This window comes from Serinus canaria, chromosome 1, assembly GCF_022539315.1.
Source record: "Serinus canaria isolate serCan28SL12 chromosome 1, serCan2020, whole genome shotgun sequence".
NCBI classification, from domain to species: Eukaryota; Metazoa; Chordata; class Aves; order Passeriformes; family Fringillidae; genus Serinus; species Serinus canaria.
In genome coordinates, this window is record NC_066313.1 from 105,638,466 (window position 1) to 105,654,772 (window position 16,307).

The 16,307-nt window shown below is 35.8% G+C and overlaps 1 protein-coding gene across 1 annotated transcript in view; it reads right to left on the reverse strand.

Annotated features, from left to right (window-relative positions):
• CFAP47 (cilia and flagella associated protein 47) overlaps positions 1–16,307 on the reverse strand; it is a 261,353-nt gene that overhangs the window by 159,111 nt on the left and 85,935 nt on the right. Inside the window, 5 exon segments of the mRNA XM_050976722.1 lie at positions 1,740–1,966; positions 2,858–2,960; positions 7,798–7,943; positions 13,110–13,363; positions 14,960–15,043. Coding sequence (XP_050832679.1) covers positions 1,740–1,966; positions 2,858–2,960; positions 7,798–7,943; positions 13,110–13,363; positions 14,960–15,043 — 814 coding nt within the window.

The following is a 16,307-nucleotide window of genomic DNA, read 5'->3' on the forward strand; positions in this document are numbered from 1 at the left end:
GAAAAGAAATCCAAAAGAAAACAACAGATTTCCAAAGGTTCTGGATTTATCTCTAACCTACAACATCTGCCCCAAAGGATTTTGTGAGCCTAAATAATTCATTGGATCATGCGCACTGTAGATAGGCTATTTTTTTTTTCTTCTTTTTTTTTTTTTTTTTTTTTTTTTTTTTTTTTTTTTTTGTGGGGAAAGGGGAGAATTTAGACCACCTAGAACCGTACTTCAGCTCCAATTTTCACTGCAGAACACCAACCCCCCTCAAAAAAGGCTTCTCCAATTACTGCAACCAGGATTTCTGTAATCACCTTTAAACAGATAGTTGTCAAGAATTTATTACAAAAAGTGTTTAATAATATGTTTCATTTTTTAGTCTGCATAGTGGATATTGAGTTTTTTTAATGTATAAACTCTTTTCTATGCCAGTAGCAGAACTTCTCCCCTGTATTTGTCATAAGCAACTATAAGACTTTGTGTACATGGAAAAAAATACTTCTTTCTGCAGATTAGTTTCATTTTTCACATGATAATTCATTCAGTGCTAGTATCCACCACTGCGTGTTTTATAAGGTAATTAATTTATTAATATCCTCCAGTCTTCCACAATTCATGTGGTTTGAGAACTTATATTGCATTTTAGCATGTCCAGTGGTGCAAGGAGTGTTCCTATCATGCTCAGTCTTGACCCCATCCACAGCTTCTAAGCAGTCAGACTTCTCATCAAGTATTTGCTAAATTACTGTGATACTAAGGGACTTGAATTATGAAAACTCAATAAAATGTTACCACAGCAGTGGATTAGACATAATCCCAAAGGAGACTACTTGAGTCTAGATGACACAATTACAATTGTTGTCCCACTCCAAACACATATCAGATTCAAGTTACAATGTAATTTTCCCTCTTTTTTTTTTTTTTTTTTTTTTTTTTTTTTTTTTCTTTATATTACTTTTCAAACATAAATTCAGGAACATCAAATCACAAGGGAACTGCCTAACTGGGAAACTGGAATAGCATTGCTGCCAGCAATTGGTCTGAGGCAAGGCACCATCAGGGCATAAGGGAAATGAAAACCCAGAGTGAGGCTATCACCCTCTGAAGGCACTACTAGAATTCTTCACGAGGAAAAGCCTTGTTTATTTGGCAATATTACTATTACAAATTTATTCACAAGTAATAACTGATTATTTAATGCATTACCTTGGGAGAACTTTTAGTTTCTAGATGTTTAAATCTTAGGAAAATATGTATGTATAGGTTGGAATGATGCCTAAGAGGGGAGCTACATCTTATTAGAAAAACTTGTGGCTTTTCCAGTGATTGCAAGGAAAAGAGAAGTCTCCTTCATTTATTCTTAAGGTTTATTGGGTTGGAGAAAAAATCCATTTCTTAAAAAAATGCATAATGAAGTTTACTAATACATATGCCTTTTAGATAGAATATGAAAGCTTTTTAAATCAAGGATATATTTCAGAAGTAAAGTAAATTGTTAGTACTTTTCTTAACTTAAGTCAAGTTTTCTTAAAGGAGGGACATCATAACAGCATGGGGTGACAAAGTAGCTTCAGAATGAATATGTAAAATATGTGTCTGAGGGGGAATTGGGATCAGTAACTGCCATATTACAAATGTGCGAAAAAAAATATAACTTCGCACTATTACCTGAAACATAAAAACAATTCAGTCCTACAAATCAAGGACAACTAAATTTAATTGCAGCACCAGATGATTTTGTTTCTCACCTCTACTCTGGATAGCCCCAACAACGCAGCTGCAGCTCGAACGCTGCTGCTCTGCAGAGTCCCGGTCATCAATCTCCTTTCATACTCAACAGCTGACATCTGCTGCTGTGCAGCCAGAGCCAGGGCCCTCTCTCTTGACTCATTGATCAATGGAATCTTCAGTTTCTCCTCCAGAGTCTGACCAAGTCCACATTTCAAATATAAAACTGGCTGAGCTGTGCTTTCATCTGTTAAAAAACCCAAAGAAATGAAAGAGCAAAACAAAACCACACACCACATTTATCAGCTGCTGAAACTGCAGAGAGTATTTAAAATTTCTAATCTCCAAAGAAAATAAGAATACAAAATTCCTTCAAAGTTTAGTTCCATGCTATTAACCTAGTACATGCCATTTGTTACCTATAATACTTTATTTTTCAACATAACAGGGAAGTAAAAATTAGCAGACTGAAATGCAACCCAAAATTTAGCTAATAGGGCTAAGAAATAGCTAATAATTTAGCTAATAAAAAAATCCCAGACTTTAGTGTTATTAGCATTATGACAGTATTAAAAGTTTACCCAAAGTCTTTCTGCTACCTATACAACACAGCCACGCTTTCACCCCTCTAGATGATATTTCATCTTCTCTAAAAGAAACCACCAGAAATTATTTCAAGTAGCAGTTGCCAATTATTTCCAGTCCTACACTGTTTCTGAAACAGGAGTTTATCCCACACTGTTTAAAGACAAAAGCATTGGAATATCACATCACTGCACACAAAACTTGTGTTTTAAAGCTAGAAAAGTTCTAGATAAAGATGACTTGTCCTGGTTCAAAATGGCAAGCAACTTATATTTAGAAGAAGAAAATAAGAAAAATTATAAAAAAAAATTTATGTAGATTATGTTAATACAAGATAAAGATCACCAACAAACAGCTGATGCTCTGAAGAGAATGGGCTAGAAAACATTAGAAGAAATATTGCATATATTCATTATAATTTATTTTTTACACTTCATTCTAAACAAATTCTATTTTTAATACATATATTTAATATTTTAAAGAAAAATCCATTAAAAATATTTTTTAAAAATTATTTGCTGTATTTCACTCTTCTCCCTTCTATTCACTGTACCTTCTTTGGTAGCACGCAAAACATTTGGACTATCCAAGGCAGGCAGCTCTGAAGTCAGAGGTAAATCACCTGAGCCCTCAATCAGGTATACATATTCTCCAATCTGAAATACAAGCCACACATCCACACACTTCAGAGTGCAACTCATGCAGAACAGAAGGCAAAGTATTACAACTTACAGCAAAGATATCCTAGTAATATCTGAGCTCTGACCTGAGCAATAATTTACATATTCAGGACAACTGTTTTTTAAACTATGCCTAAATATAAGAAAATTATTATTTCAAGCCATGCTGTAATAATAAAGTAACTTTAATTGATAATATTAAATCTGAAAATTCAATTTCAAAAAGCAAAATCCTTTCTAACTTCTCATATAATTTAACTGAATAAGGGTACCCTGACCCATAAATACAGGAAAAAATCAAATTCTATCTACTACAGTTACATATAATTAAACATGTTCTTGAGCAACCTTCATTGTTCTTCACCATTCAGAATTTTTTTTAATAAAAATGTTTACAATAGTTTTGAGCCAGAAAATTTTCTCCAAAAAGCAAAGAAAAAAAATTGAAGTCAAGGCAGGTTAGCATCATGTACAAATTCTCTTCAAAAACATAAAGTTAGTAAAACTTAATTATTTCATTTAAAAATTGAAAATCTAGAGAAGCTTGAAAGTAAACATAAAAGATGACCTAGAACAAAGAAAGACAGTCGTTTTTCATAGAGGAAAGGATAACTTAGTTAGCAGAGAAATAACAGTTTGAATTATAGATGGACTAAAAAAATAGGGTGCAAATGAAAGAGAGAAAAATATTTTTGATGAAAACTCACCGAAAGTACTCCAAATTGAAGTCCATAATCAGAATGCCCCAAACTAAAAAGATATCTAAGCTTGGTACCACACACCCATCTGAACTAGGCAGGAGATTTAACATATATACTGCATATATTGCTTTGATAATTTCTTTATGTTTACCACAAATTTTTTTCAGACAATTTTTGCTTCTACTGATTGCAAGATAAAGAATTAAATGCCTCTGCAATAACTGATATAGTTTCACATTCAGTCTCTCTTTATTTCCATAAACCATATTCTGTAAAACTCTGCCCTAAAATCATGTATTCTGTCTTTTATTCTTCATTTCAGATATGAAGGAAATAATTTATTTCTATAATTTAGTGCATCTGCCAACCAACACAATGTTTTCCTTTTAATACTGCTCAACAGCATAAGAAAACCCTGGTTCTTCCTTTGCCTTCATTTGTAGTTTCATCAGATATTTATGTTAAGGCTGAAAACACTGCAATTATATTTCTGACCCAGCAGAAGGAAAGCTATTCAACTTTGATGGTATTTTCTCCCCTTCTTGATTCAAGAGCTCACACAAATCTTCCTTGAGAAGGATTAAAGAAACCTCCAGCAAAATTGGATTCTCACACACAAACAGCCACTCCTGGGAACCAATTTAAACAGGAATTATTCCTGTTTGACACAGTGATTTGGCTCCATAAGGGTCCTTACCAAGCTCACAGCACACAAAACTGATTTTAGGAAGGTGCTGGTGCTGGGATGCCATTCTGCTATCAGCTATTTCTCCTGTCCTTGCTGAAATCAATATGCTTATAGGAAGGAACAAAATTCCCTAATTTCCTCTTTGCTTTGAAGAATTCTGGGGTTTTGATCTCCACAGAATGCAAATCCTGTTTTCTTTCCATTGAGCTTTTTTCCTGATGTTTTGGAACAGAATGGGTATTTCACTGAACTTGGAGAGTTTAGCTTGTACGCCCATGGTTTTAACAATTTCTATTTCCATTTTCCATCAGCTGCAAACAGGACAGCATCAGCATTTTGCAGGGTTTATTGTTAATGAAAATAGTTAACAAAAGAGCTGTTGAACTTTTTATCCAATCCCATTGCTATCTGATGTTTCAAAAGAATGTAGGGAAACTAAGAGTTTGTAGTTGTCTGTGCAAGCCAGTAAGAGCAACAGATAGCAGAGTGTTCTTTCAAGAAAAAATTTACTTCTATACTAGACAATTAGCTGTAAAATTCTGGACTGACACTCTTAAACTATAATTTAATAAATTATTATAATCAAAAATTCCATGTTGTTCACATTTAAATAACCTCCTGGAAACAAAGTTATATTTTTTAAAAAGCAACAGGGTTATGTTTAACAATATTTAATATCAACTATGAAAAGATTTATGCTAAAAAACAGAAAATTCTGTTTCAATTTTTTGTAAAGAACAATGAAATACTGAAACAAATCCTTGAGAAATATGCTAAATGGCTTGTGCTGCCATTTCAAACCTTAGGAAAGTTAGCATAAAGATTATTTCAAAATAAGGAACATCCTTGAGGCCAGAAGCCTTGAATCAGTGTATCCTCTTGCTGTTATTACAGATATACAGCTGCTGCAGTGATGGATAGTATTCCCAATCAGAACAAGTATAGTGATTTAAATCTCAATACTTCATTGATTGGAATGAAGGAGCAGACCTGCTCTGATTACTGTTTTGGTCTATTTGTCAAAAAGGGTAGGAAAGGTAGGCAGGAAAAAATCACAGCAATGCTAAATTAAATTATTTATTAGATTTTATATGTAGCACAAGTCCATATTTGAATGATACAAGACTCCTCATTGTGTAAAGTCATTTGATCATCATACAGCATGCTGGCTGCGCTTCTTTTTCAGTTAGAAAATGGTATGACTGAAATATTGCAGCCATGTACAAAATATTTAAGAAAGCCAAATTCTTCCTGTGCCATTACTATACAGCCCTAAAATCATGCTAGCTGTCTTTCAGTTTCATCTTTCCTTAGGAGATTTAATACAATTCCTCACAAATGATGCAATTAAGTAGATGGAGCTAATTTTTCTAACCTGAGGTTCTGCATATAAAAAATTTTGCACTTTGAGGAGCCTTTCAATGCATCACACCTACTCAGCTAAGCTGAAAGAACCAGGTTATCCAGAAAAAGTCACCATACAGGATTTAACAGCAGCTTATCTAGGCATTAATGCTTCCTGCTGTGAAAAGGTCAACTAAACCTTTCTTAAGAACAGTGGCTAGTAGCTAGGTGTCTAAATGTACTTCTGCATCATGATTAGAGGCAACATGGGGCTGTCAGAAATGTACTTTTCCCTTTCCACCTGAAATATGACCATCCTACAGCTCGGCCCACATGTCTTAGATTAACACTCTTTCTTCAACATGTCTAAACATCCTTTCTCTTCACTATATTATTCAGCTTTCAGGTTTTATTCCTTGTGTAGCATGAGCCTACTCTTCTTAGCCAGGTTGTGAACTTCTGTACGCTTCTAATAAAGATACAACAAGTAAATTGTCAATAGCTGAGATTTAAGGGGTCTTAAATAATAACAGGTAAAAGGAGATTCCTCTCAGATTTACTCCCAGAGAGCAGTAGGCCAGGTTTTTCCTTCCCTAGAGACTGCATCTCGATATTTCATTGAATTCAACTGATGGACCTAAAATTCCTGTATGAATGTACAGCTGTTGATGTGTATTTCTTCCCTAATAATTTCTCTCTTTGAATGATGCTGAGTACTGGATTGATTTTCCACGGAACCATCCACAAAGATTGCTAACCTCTGACATGGGGACTCTTTGTAGGTGATTCCCTGCTGTCAATAAGGTGTGAACTCATTATTTCAATGTGAATTCAACAGAAATCCCTCTTGTATCTCAGATAATTTTTAGAAAATCAAGAGAACCATCACCATTTAAGACAACCAGTCATATAGTTTGTTTTCTTTAAAAAACAGCCAGTGTTTTCAAATACTGGACAGAGTCAGAAAGACAGACTTGGGCATCATTGTATCAGTTTTATTTTCCTTTATGAACAAGGAAAAAATAAAGCTGGCCATATGGCAAAGCAGAAGTCATGTTTAAGCAATAAAAATCCCATCAAACATACAAACACCAGACACTAGCAGAAGTTCCATGTTCTATAAAAGGTAAAAATATGGAAGCTGAAAATGTGCAGGAGAAAGAGTCATTTAGGTTTAGATGCATTGTTACAAATCATCAAAACGTGGCAGAGAGAAAGGCAGAGGCACATAATTGGACAGTGGGGAAGCTGAAACACAGAGGCATTGTCAGGAAAGTAAGAAGCAGAATCCAAGCCTTGAGATCAGCCACACATAAAAGAAGATTATAGAAACAACAGGGGTTTGAAAAACATTGACAGCCAGAGACAAAACACAGCAGACAGGTTAAAGGGGTGAAAAGATGGACTAAAGACAGAGATAAGATTGTGACCACTGAGGTAAAGGATTACAGGAACATCCAAAAGCTGGATTGCAAGGTTTGAAATTCTGAAATATGATCAAAACCAGATCTTGGTGGTTTGATTGAATTTCAATTAAGTATATAGGGCAAAACTAAGGCTACAGGAGTCAAGAGAGACTGAAAGGCTGTGGAGTCAGTATTCATGTACAGTCTTTTCTGAATGGAACTCTGATTGAGAGAAAAATTTAAAAAGAGACAGCAAGGAAAATTATTATTCTACTTTGACAGCATACCCTAAATTCAGGGATGAATACATTGAGAAGTACAGAACAGTAAAGTCTTTATCCATTCCCCACCTATACATTGTTCTTGCATCCACGTCAAGACAAATTATTTAAATTTCTTTTCTATTCTGAAGCTCAGATGCCTAGAAAAGCCACCAAAATAGCATTCTATGGAGTATTACTTTTTATTACTTAGTGGTTTTAAAGTGAAAAGTTGCCTGCAGCATTTCATATAATCCTAATTATGTGTAAAAGGACAGTAAACTGTTGCCCTTGATCAGGACCCCCAAGTCCCTTTTCACAACACTGCTCTCATTTACCCTATTGATGCACAATTGGCAAAAGTCCTGATTCTGACCTGACATGATAAACACAGAACACACACTTTATTCTTACCTTTTCATTAATCAGAATGACAGTGCAGTAACGCTTTTCCTGATAAAAGGGAAGGAAGTGAATATCTAAGGTTGCAGAACCTTTCCCTTTCAAGAACAGGTTTTCCATTGGACTGAAGAACTCATGCAGGAGGCCAGATTGATCAGCTGTTAAAATAAATTTGAGTGGATATTTAGATACAACAGCACAGGCTGTGAAATAAAGGAGCTTCATGAGTTTCTAAAAAAAGGCTGTACTGTATACAGCCTCCTGTAGCAATCACTATTTAAGGCACACCTGTAATCAATAATCAGTATTGACAGTAACAGTTGTATAGATGTGCTGCAATGTTGCATGCTGTATTATTTAAATACATTTTGCTAATTACCTGCGTTGTTATTCTGTGCACTGAAACAAAACTGGGGAAAATAGCCAGTTCTCACCATTAAAAATTCCTTAAGGAGGTACAGCCTCTAAGAAAAAGTCTATACACATCTGAAGGAAAAGTATAATTTACTGCTATTTGAACAAAGAATCTCAGAGCAGCAACGATGTCTGACATATTCTAGAATAGGCAAAACCTAAATACTGGCAACACTGGCTTTTTTTCACTGCTTTCACAAAAGCATTAGGCTGGGAAAGAATCTTAGGGTTGAATCTGGCAGGCTCTGACTTTCTCACTGTGTGTGTTTCATCTGCTAAGCACATTTTGACACTGACCCTCAAGCTTTGCTGGCTGGCTTTCTAGGCAGGACAGCAGACCTGAGAATATATGTGAGTGTGAAAACAGCAGAAATGAGTGAGATCACATAAGAAAATTATACCAAACTCTGGCCAAATAGAACAGGGATGGGACACCCACAGCTTCTCTGAGTAACCTGCCCCAGTGCCTCATCACCCTCACAGTAAGAATTTCTTCCCCATATCTAAGCTAAACCTGCCTTCCTTCAGTTTAAAGATATCACCTCTTGTTCTATCCCTGTATTCCCTTGTAAAAAGTCACTCTCCAGCTCTCTTGTAACTCCTCCAAGTTCTGGAAAGCCACAATAAGATCACCCTGGACCCTTCTCTTCTCCAGGCTGAATTTTTGACTTTGACACACAATTTAAGGCCAAAATTTTATGAAAACTAAAATAGTTACTGAGAATATCCATAAATAATATTTATTGAACATACTTAGATGTCAAAATCTTGCTTCAGTAGATAATCCAATTTCTACTGCAGTAAGACATGAAGTATTGCATAGGTACTTACAGTAAGACTCTTTCTTTGAATCTTCAGGCAGTGCACTATTTTTTAAACTTAATGTGCTATTTTCAGAACTAAAAGTAAAAAAAAAAAAAAACAATATTCTAAAACTGGACATTTTTATTACCAATAGATAGCATAGTTTCCCTTTTTTTGAATAAACATCAGAAAAGCAAATGTTATCAACACAAAAAAAACCCACCAAAATAGACCACTACATTTTGGAACCATTTTCCAACCAATAATATTAAAAATCACATTATCCACTTGAGGTGGCTACAGGAATGACCTATATTAACTAACATTGCAGTTAATTATTCAAAAGAAAACTAATGAAATTAAGGCTTTGTCTAAGGAGAAAGGAATGAATCTTAACCTAATCACCTGAACTCTGCTTATTACAATATTGCTTTTCAAGTGTATTTAAAAGGAACAGATATACTCAAAAAAACAGCTTCAAAAAAAAAATCTCCTTTGAACTTCCATCCTTCCAAAGCAAACTGTGCTCCTGACCATCATGTTCTCATAATGTGACTATGTAGTTTTCTTTTTGTCTTCACAAGTAATTCTCACCGTTGCTGACAGGTGTTAAGATTGTGCAGTTACACTTATGGAAGGAGAATTTTGCTTAATTTATGACATGCACAGAGCTCAAAGATGCTGAAAACAGTACTGTAATGTATCAAAAAATACTGTGAGTTTCAGCTCAAAATTCTGATTTTAAATTATCCCCACAAAAAAGTTCTTTCCCCTGGCAGTAAAATTTGTTGAACCAGCATACAGCAAACCATTACTAAATACAATGTTTGATGTTGGGTCTCTCTTAAAATAAATAGTTAATCTTTCTGGGCTAATAAAAAATCACAACCTTAAACAAATGGACATGCAAAACTCTCAGAATGTTACCCTGGAGATTTGTTTTAATACATATACTTAAAGACCATTTTTCAGAAAGGTAAATGATCTCTGAGTAAATGCATACAACATACTATTTATACTGTACTTCACAAATAAGAAACCCACATTAAAAAATACTAATTTTATATAAAACATCATTTCTTTCAATGCTTTAGCTTTGAATGAGAATGCCAAGTCATGCTTGCAAAAACAGACTACAACAGAAGAATCACTGTAAAAGTAAAAAATAGCTCAACAGCTGTATGAAAAAATAATAAGAGTAAACAAAATACATTACATTTTTTCACTGGTGAGAATTATACATTGAATAAGTCTTATTTTCAAATCTGAACAACTGAGAAACTCATTAGACTGATTTAACATGGTATTGAACTTCTCTCAATATCAATTTTTTCTTACTTCAGTGAACAAAGCACTTGCAGGTAAGTGATGGGGAAAAAAAACAAACCTGTGTTGTGGAAGACATGAACATTGTGTCTCATTCTTCCATACCAAAAAGAAATAGCATCTTGCTCAATAATAAAACTGAAAGGAATAAAGTTCAGAAGGTGTAAGAAGCTTGGTTATGTTCAAAGTCTGGTTCAATACATCCTCTTTCAATACACAGAGAAATAAGGAAAAGGATTAGGGAGAAGAGCTTAAAGCTGCCATAAAATAAGTCTACACAGCCTGTTCACTGCACCTGAGTCAGGCAAATCCCTGGGATCAGCAGAGAATGTGGAATGAATGGCTCAAAAGCAGTCCTGTGGAGGAGGATTTCAGCATATTGGTAAATGAAAGATTACAGATGAGTTGGCCATGTCCACTCACAGCCCAGAGAGCCAAATGTGTCCTGGGCTGCATCCAGAGCCCCGTGGGCCGCAGGGCAGGGAGGGGACTCTGCCCCTCTGCTCTGCTCTGCTCTGGGACACCACACCTGCAGTGCTGCCTCCACCTCTGGGGTCCCCAGCACTAAAAGACAGAAACTGCTAGAGGAGGGCCACAGAAGTGGTCAGAGGGCTGGAGCACTTCTCCCAAGAAGATATCCTGGAGGAAATAAGGCTCCAGAAAGACCTCTCTGTGGTCTTTCAATATTTAAGACCAGGGCAGAGGGAGCTGGGGACTGGGGGGGAGGGGGTGAAACAAGAGCAGCTCATAAGAGAGAGAGAGACCAAGCAACTTCTCCAGCTGCCCCTCATTTGGTTTGGGGATTTTTGCTGGCAGAGTAAGACAATTTTACTGTTCATTAAATGAAGAAAAAGTTCAAGATTATGTTACAGGTGATGATGGGTTAATGAGGGCACCTTTCAGTTGCCTGGTTGAGGTGTGAATACTTCAAATTCATTCTTGCTGTGGTTAGTCTAACCAGTTCAGATTAAAATCACAGACTGGATAGGAAGGGACCTTAAAGATGATCTAATTCCAACCTACTTCCATACTTTTGCACCAGTAAGAGTCTAGTATCTGCTACCTGAGTTGTCAGATACCAGTTCCAAGATAATACTACACTGGGCTTGCCATGTTATCAGGTGTGCCAAAAACCCAGACCAAAGGAAAATCATCTCTGCAGTCAACACAGAGAGTGTGCATACATCTTTATGGCATATGAGCTATCCATTGGTCATGGTGTGCCTTTACTCTTCATGCCAGGCTCCAAACAAGCCAATAACTGTTTTTCATCCAACAAATTCTCAGAAAAAAAAATTACTTTCCTATATGTATTTGGAGAAGAATTTACTATCTTATAGCTCCAGAGTCTATATATTACCAAGAAGGGGGGAAAAAAGTGCGAGACACCATAAGGAAATCTTAAATTCATAGAGCAGCATCATAATCAATGAACTTTAGGATGCTTAGCAAGCAAAGATCTTAGGGAAAAGAGATACAACAAACTGCTTAGAAATGCATTGAAAATACTGAAACATTTGAATACAAAATTCCCATCTAAGATACTCCCCAGTTTCCACTCTCTGTGGAACAGTTTGTGATCTCAGAACAATGGGTAGGATAGACACTAAAAAAGGTGCTGCCCAAATAGGTACTAAGGCTTAGAGTAGCTAGATTTCTTTGATATCAAATATTACCCAGAATTGTAATGACTCCTGATAATATATTTTTAAAATGTGTTTTCTGAAACAACAGGTAATAATGTTGTACCTCAAATTACAGAGACACCATTTTTAGATCCTAATTTGTTCTTTATTCTTCCAGTAAATAAATACAGGTATTCTGCATAACATAATTCTTTCCTTAGCACATGAAACAGCTTGGAACAAAAAGTGTAAGAATAAAATTCATAAAACTGAAATTGTTTTGAATTCCTGACATTATCACCAGTTTAAAAAAAAAAGAGTAATTAATTTAACAGTAAGAAGCTGTACATAATGCAGAACTTCATTTGAAATTAATTCATTAATTTTTTCCCTTTTTTTGGTTTAGAATACATTTTTTAATGTAAAAATATTTATCAAAATTCACAGCTTGTTTTGCAAATCAGTCTGTGCTTTTGCCTTATGGACACTACTGCATATGATAATCTGCTTAGTCATGGTCTTAGAATAGGACTATTAGTGAAACACTGGACTATCTTTACCACTTTCTAGTTTTACAGTAGGAAATTTATGAAGGAAAAGTTAGCTATTAAATATAACCTTGAACTTTTACAAAAGTATCATTTAATACTTTTTTTCCTAATGGACATAATTTAAAAATACCAACATGCTTGAAAGCTCTGAGTAGTTTTACATTACACAGGATTTCTGGGCCATGTGGTGTGCTTCTTTCCACCTGGTTTTCCTTCTCCCAAAGGGAGCAGACCATGCTGGCACACAGATGGAGACCAAAGATAATAATTGAAGTGTCAAGGGCTTGGAAAATCACAAAGAGGATAACTTGAGAAGTCTTGTCCCAGTATACTTAAAACTATGTCAACTGGATTAAAAAAAAAAAAAAAAAAAAAAGCACTGTGCTTCTCTCCAAACACCATCCAGTTCTGCATGAATAAAGCAAAGGAAGTCTTGCCTGCAATACTGAAGGACGTGGGCTCCTGTTAGAGTTTTGGGCTTAGACAGTGCTGTGTCCCAGCAAGGATGTGGAAGAGTAAGGGATCTTGCGTGCGGAAGACCTTGGGCTGTACGAGTAGACAGGAAGCCCCCTCCTCACCCTGCAGTCTGACCATTGCTCCGTACCAAGCCGCACCCAGATGGACATGAGCAAGGGAAGTGACACAGACTGCCCAAGCCATAAGTACCCCTGAGACCCTTCAATAAATGCCATTTTGCTGTCCACCACATTGGCGTCTGTAGCATTGGACCGAGTGACCCTGTTGGCTTTTGGGTCACCGTGCCGGGCACCCGGAACCAGGCCACCACGCCGAAACCGCAACACAAGGACATAGCAATTCCTCAGGCTCCAGCTCCAGACTGGGATTGTTCCAGTGACGCTGTGACAGACCCATGCCACAGTGACAGAAGGGTTGGTCTCCTCTCCAGCCTGAATGACACCATTTTGGGTGTCTGTGACACCGCCAAAGGGGGAAGCTGGGAGGTAAAAGGGTCACCTGCCAGGCAGAGCTTCCTACAGGGAGGTTTAAAGTGGATCTGGCATATCTGGAGGCACAGGATGAGGATGCAGAAGGAGCTCTGAGCCCAGCTGGTCGTGCTGGGATGATGAAGTTGTCATGTGCATGCCTTGGTCCTGACATCAATTGTGTCACAGACACAATTACCCAAAGGGCAGGCACTGACTTCACAGCAGTTTTACACTGACAGAGCACTTAGAGAAATTTGCCTTAATTTGTACACAGCGTTTTCTGGATTTTCCAAAGGAATAAAAAAGATTAAGGGCAAAATCTCCTTACTGATCAGTCATGAAATGTACACACACTACTTTTTTAACACAAATTTCAGAAGTTTGTTCCATTCAAGGAAAAGATCTTCTGAAAGGAGGCATTTAAGTGCTTCAGTTATCAGAGATGACAGAAACACCTAAACATAGAGAAAATCAGTACTGGAAATTTCTAAAGAACTTAGATGCTCTGAAATTAATTTCTGTAAGAATGAGATCTGGATGTGTGATGAAAATTACACTATTTAGACTGATTGTCTGGGGATAAATTAAGCTGAAATATGCAAGATGATTAAAAAATCCTTTTCTATATCAACGATTATTATACACTTTTTTATTTAGTAGAAAGTGTAGTATAAATTGCACTTTAGAAAACTATTTCCACCTAAAATATGTGTATATTTTTCTAAATAATAAAATGCTCATTATTTTTCTGCTTTTACATTTTTTCTTCTTTTTTTGTAATTTTTTTAAAAGGAATTTGAGAAAAAGTCTGCATTTCATGACATGACTGTGGAGCATTCCTGTAACTACAATTCAACCTAGAGTATTGACAAGGTAGTAGTTTATATTTCCCAATAATCCTTGAACAAGGGTTTTAGGATTTTGAATGTTTACATTAGCTTTAAAAAGTGACACCCAGCTATGGAAAATATTTTAAATTATTAAATAAAGGATTATTGAGTTACTGAAGAATTTTTTAAAAATCTGTTTGAATTTTTTTGCAGTACTGTCCTGATTTCAGCTGGGTAGAATTCATTCTTTTTTTTTAGTACCTGGCACAGTGCTCTATTTTAGAATAGGATGAGAATAATGTTGATAACATTCTGATATTTTAGATGCTGCTGAGCAGTGCTTACTGTAAGTCAAGGAACTTCCAGCTTCCCATGCTCTGCCAGGGAGCAGAGTGACAAGAACCTGTGAGGGAGCATGGACAGGATGGCTGAGCTGGAGTGGCCAAAGGGACATCACAGAACATCAGGCTCAGCGTGAAACCCAGGCAGAGGTGGACAGGGGGACCCCCACTGCTCAGGGACTGCTTGGGCATCCTCTATCATATTTCCATGTCATATTTCCATTTTCCATATTTCCTTAACTGTAATTCTTTACAACAGGTAGCACAAAGCATGCACAGACAGGTAACATTAATAGAAATGTATGCCATAGTCAGTAATTGCTGTCTGGAACTTACCTTAACTTTTGCTCTTCCTTTATTTGCCTGGCTTGATATATTTTCTCTGGGTGGAGTAAATGTGTGGATTCCAGCAAAATTACCCTGGAGTATGACAAGCACATATAATAACTGCATTTTTAACTTGCAGAATGACAATGAAACTCAATTTATTCCAACTTCTAAATGCAGGCTCAATAAAGAAGCTTATTCTTTTCAATTAAAGGTACTTTAAAAGTACTTGTTTTTGTTTAACCCCAGTTTTTCTGTAAAAGACCTTCTCCCTTGGTATCAAACTAGCATTTCCTACTGTTATTAGCAAGTAAATAATATACCCCCTGATGAAACACTAGAGTGTTCAAAACACCATAAGCCTGATATAAAGAATTTTAACTTTACATTACTGGTTCAAATGTTGCCCAATTTGATAATGACTTAATGGAATTGTCAAGTAGCTTTTGAATTATCTAAAACTAAATTACATAAAATTAAATTACTTCATCACTTCATTGATAATTTCCAAGGGAGTTATCCAAATCATAAGACTAATTCAGCCTCACTGACCACCTCAAGAACTTAAAAATAAAAGACAGAAGCTAATTAAACTAATATAATTCCTACACACAAGGCTTGAAGAAGTGGAAACAGGCCTGCTACAGGATTGTATTGTTGTTGCTCTTATTACTACTATTTGTATACACTAATCCTATTTTGCGGAGGAAAGAAAAATTTAATTTGCAGCTTCTGCAACATCTATATTCATGTTGCATAAAAAAAACAAGTTAAAAATGTTGTGAAAGATGGTTCTTCCAAATAAATGAATGAGATGAACCAATGCTTAGTTCTAAAGGCTAAAGACAAAATATGGAGTCTGATCACATAAATAGATTTCAAATGGGCACAACAATCTATTTCCTTTGTACTAAGGAAAGCAACATTTATACCTCTGCAGTTGTTGCAGCTATGATGAATACAAATTAAAAATTAGACTAACTGATAAAGATGCAAGCCCCAAGGCAAAAGCATTTTTTTCTTTTGCATGCTTAATAACTTAAACAGCAGAATAAAGCAGATTGGGGGAAAATAACCAACTATTAATTAACATGGCTTTTTTCCCTTTGTAATTCTGCTGGACCTCAGCCAAACACAAAAATACAAGCAAGGTTCATGAACTCTGCTTGATTAAAGCTCCAGCTTTACTGCTTACACTGAGACACATTTCAATTAAGGCTTATTTATCTTCTTTATTCATTATGATAGCTTCCACTTCATACTGCTTGTAACAATTTTGGGACTGCAAATCCCTATCATTTAACCTCCAGGTTTACATTTTTAAGAAGAAGAAGAAAATTATGGAAAAGATTGGATA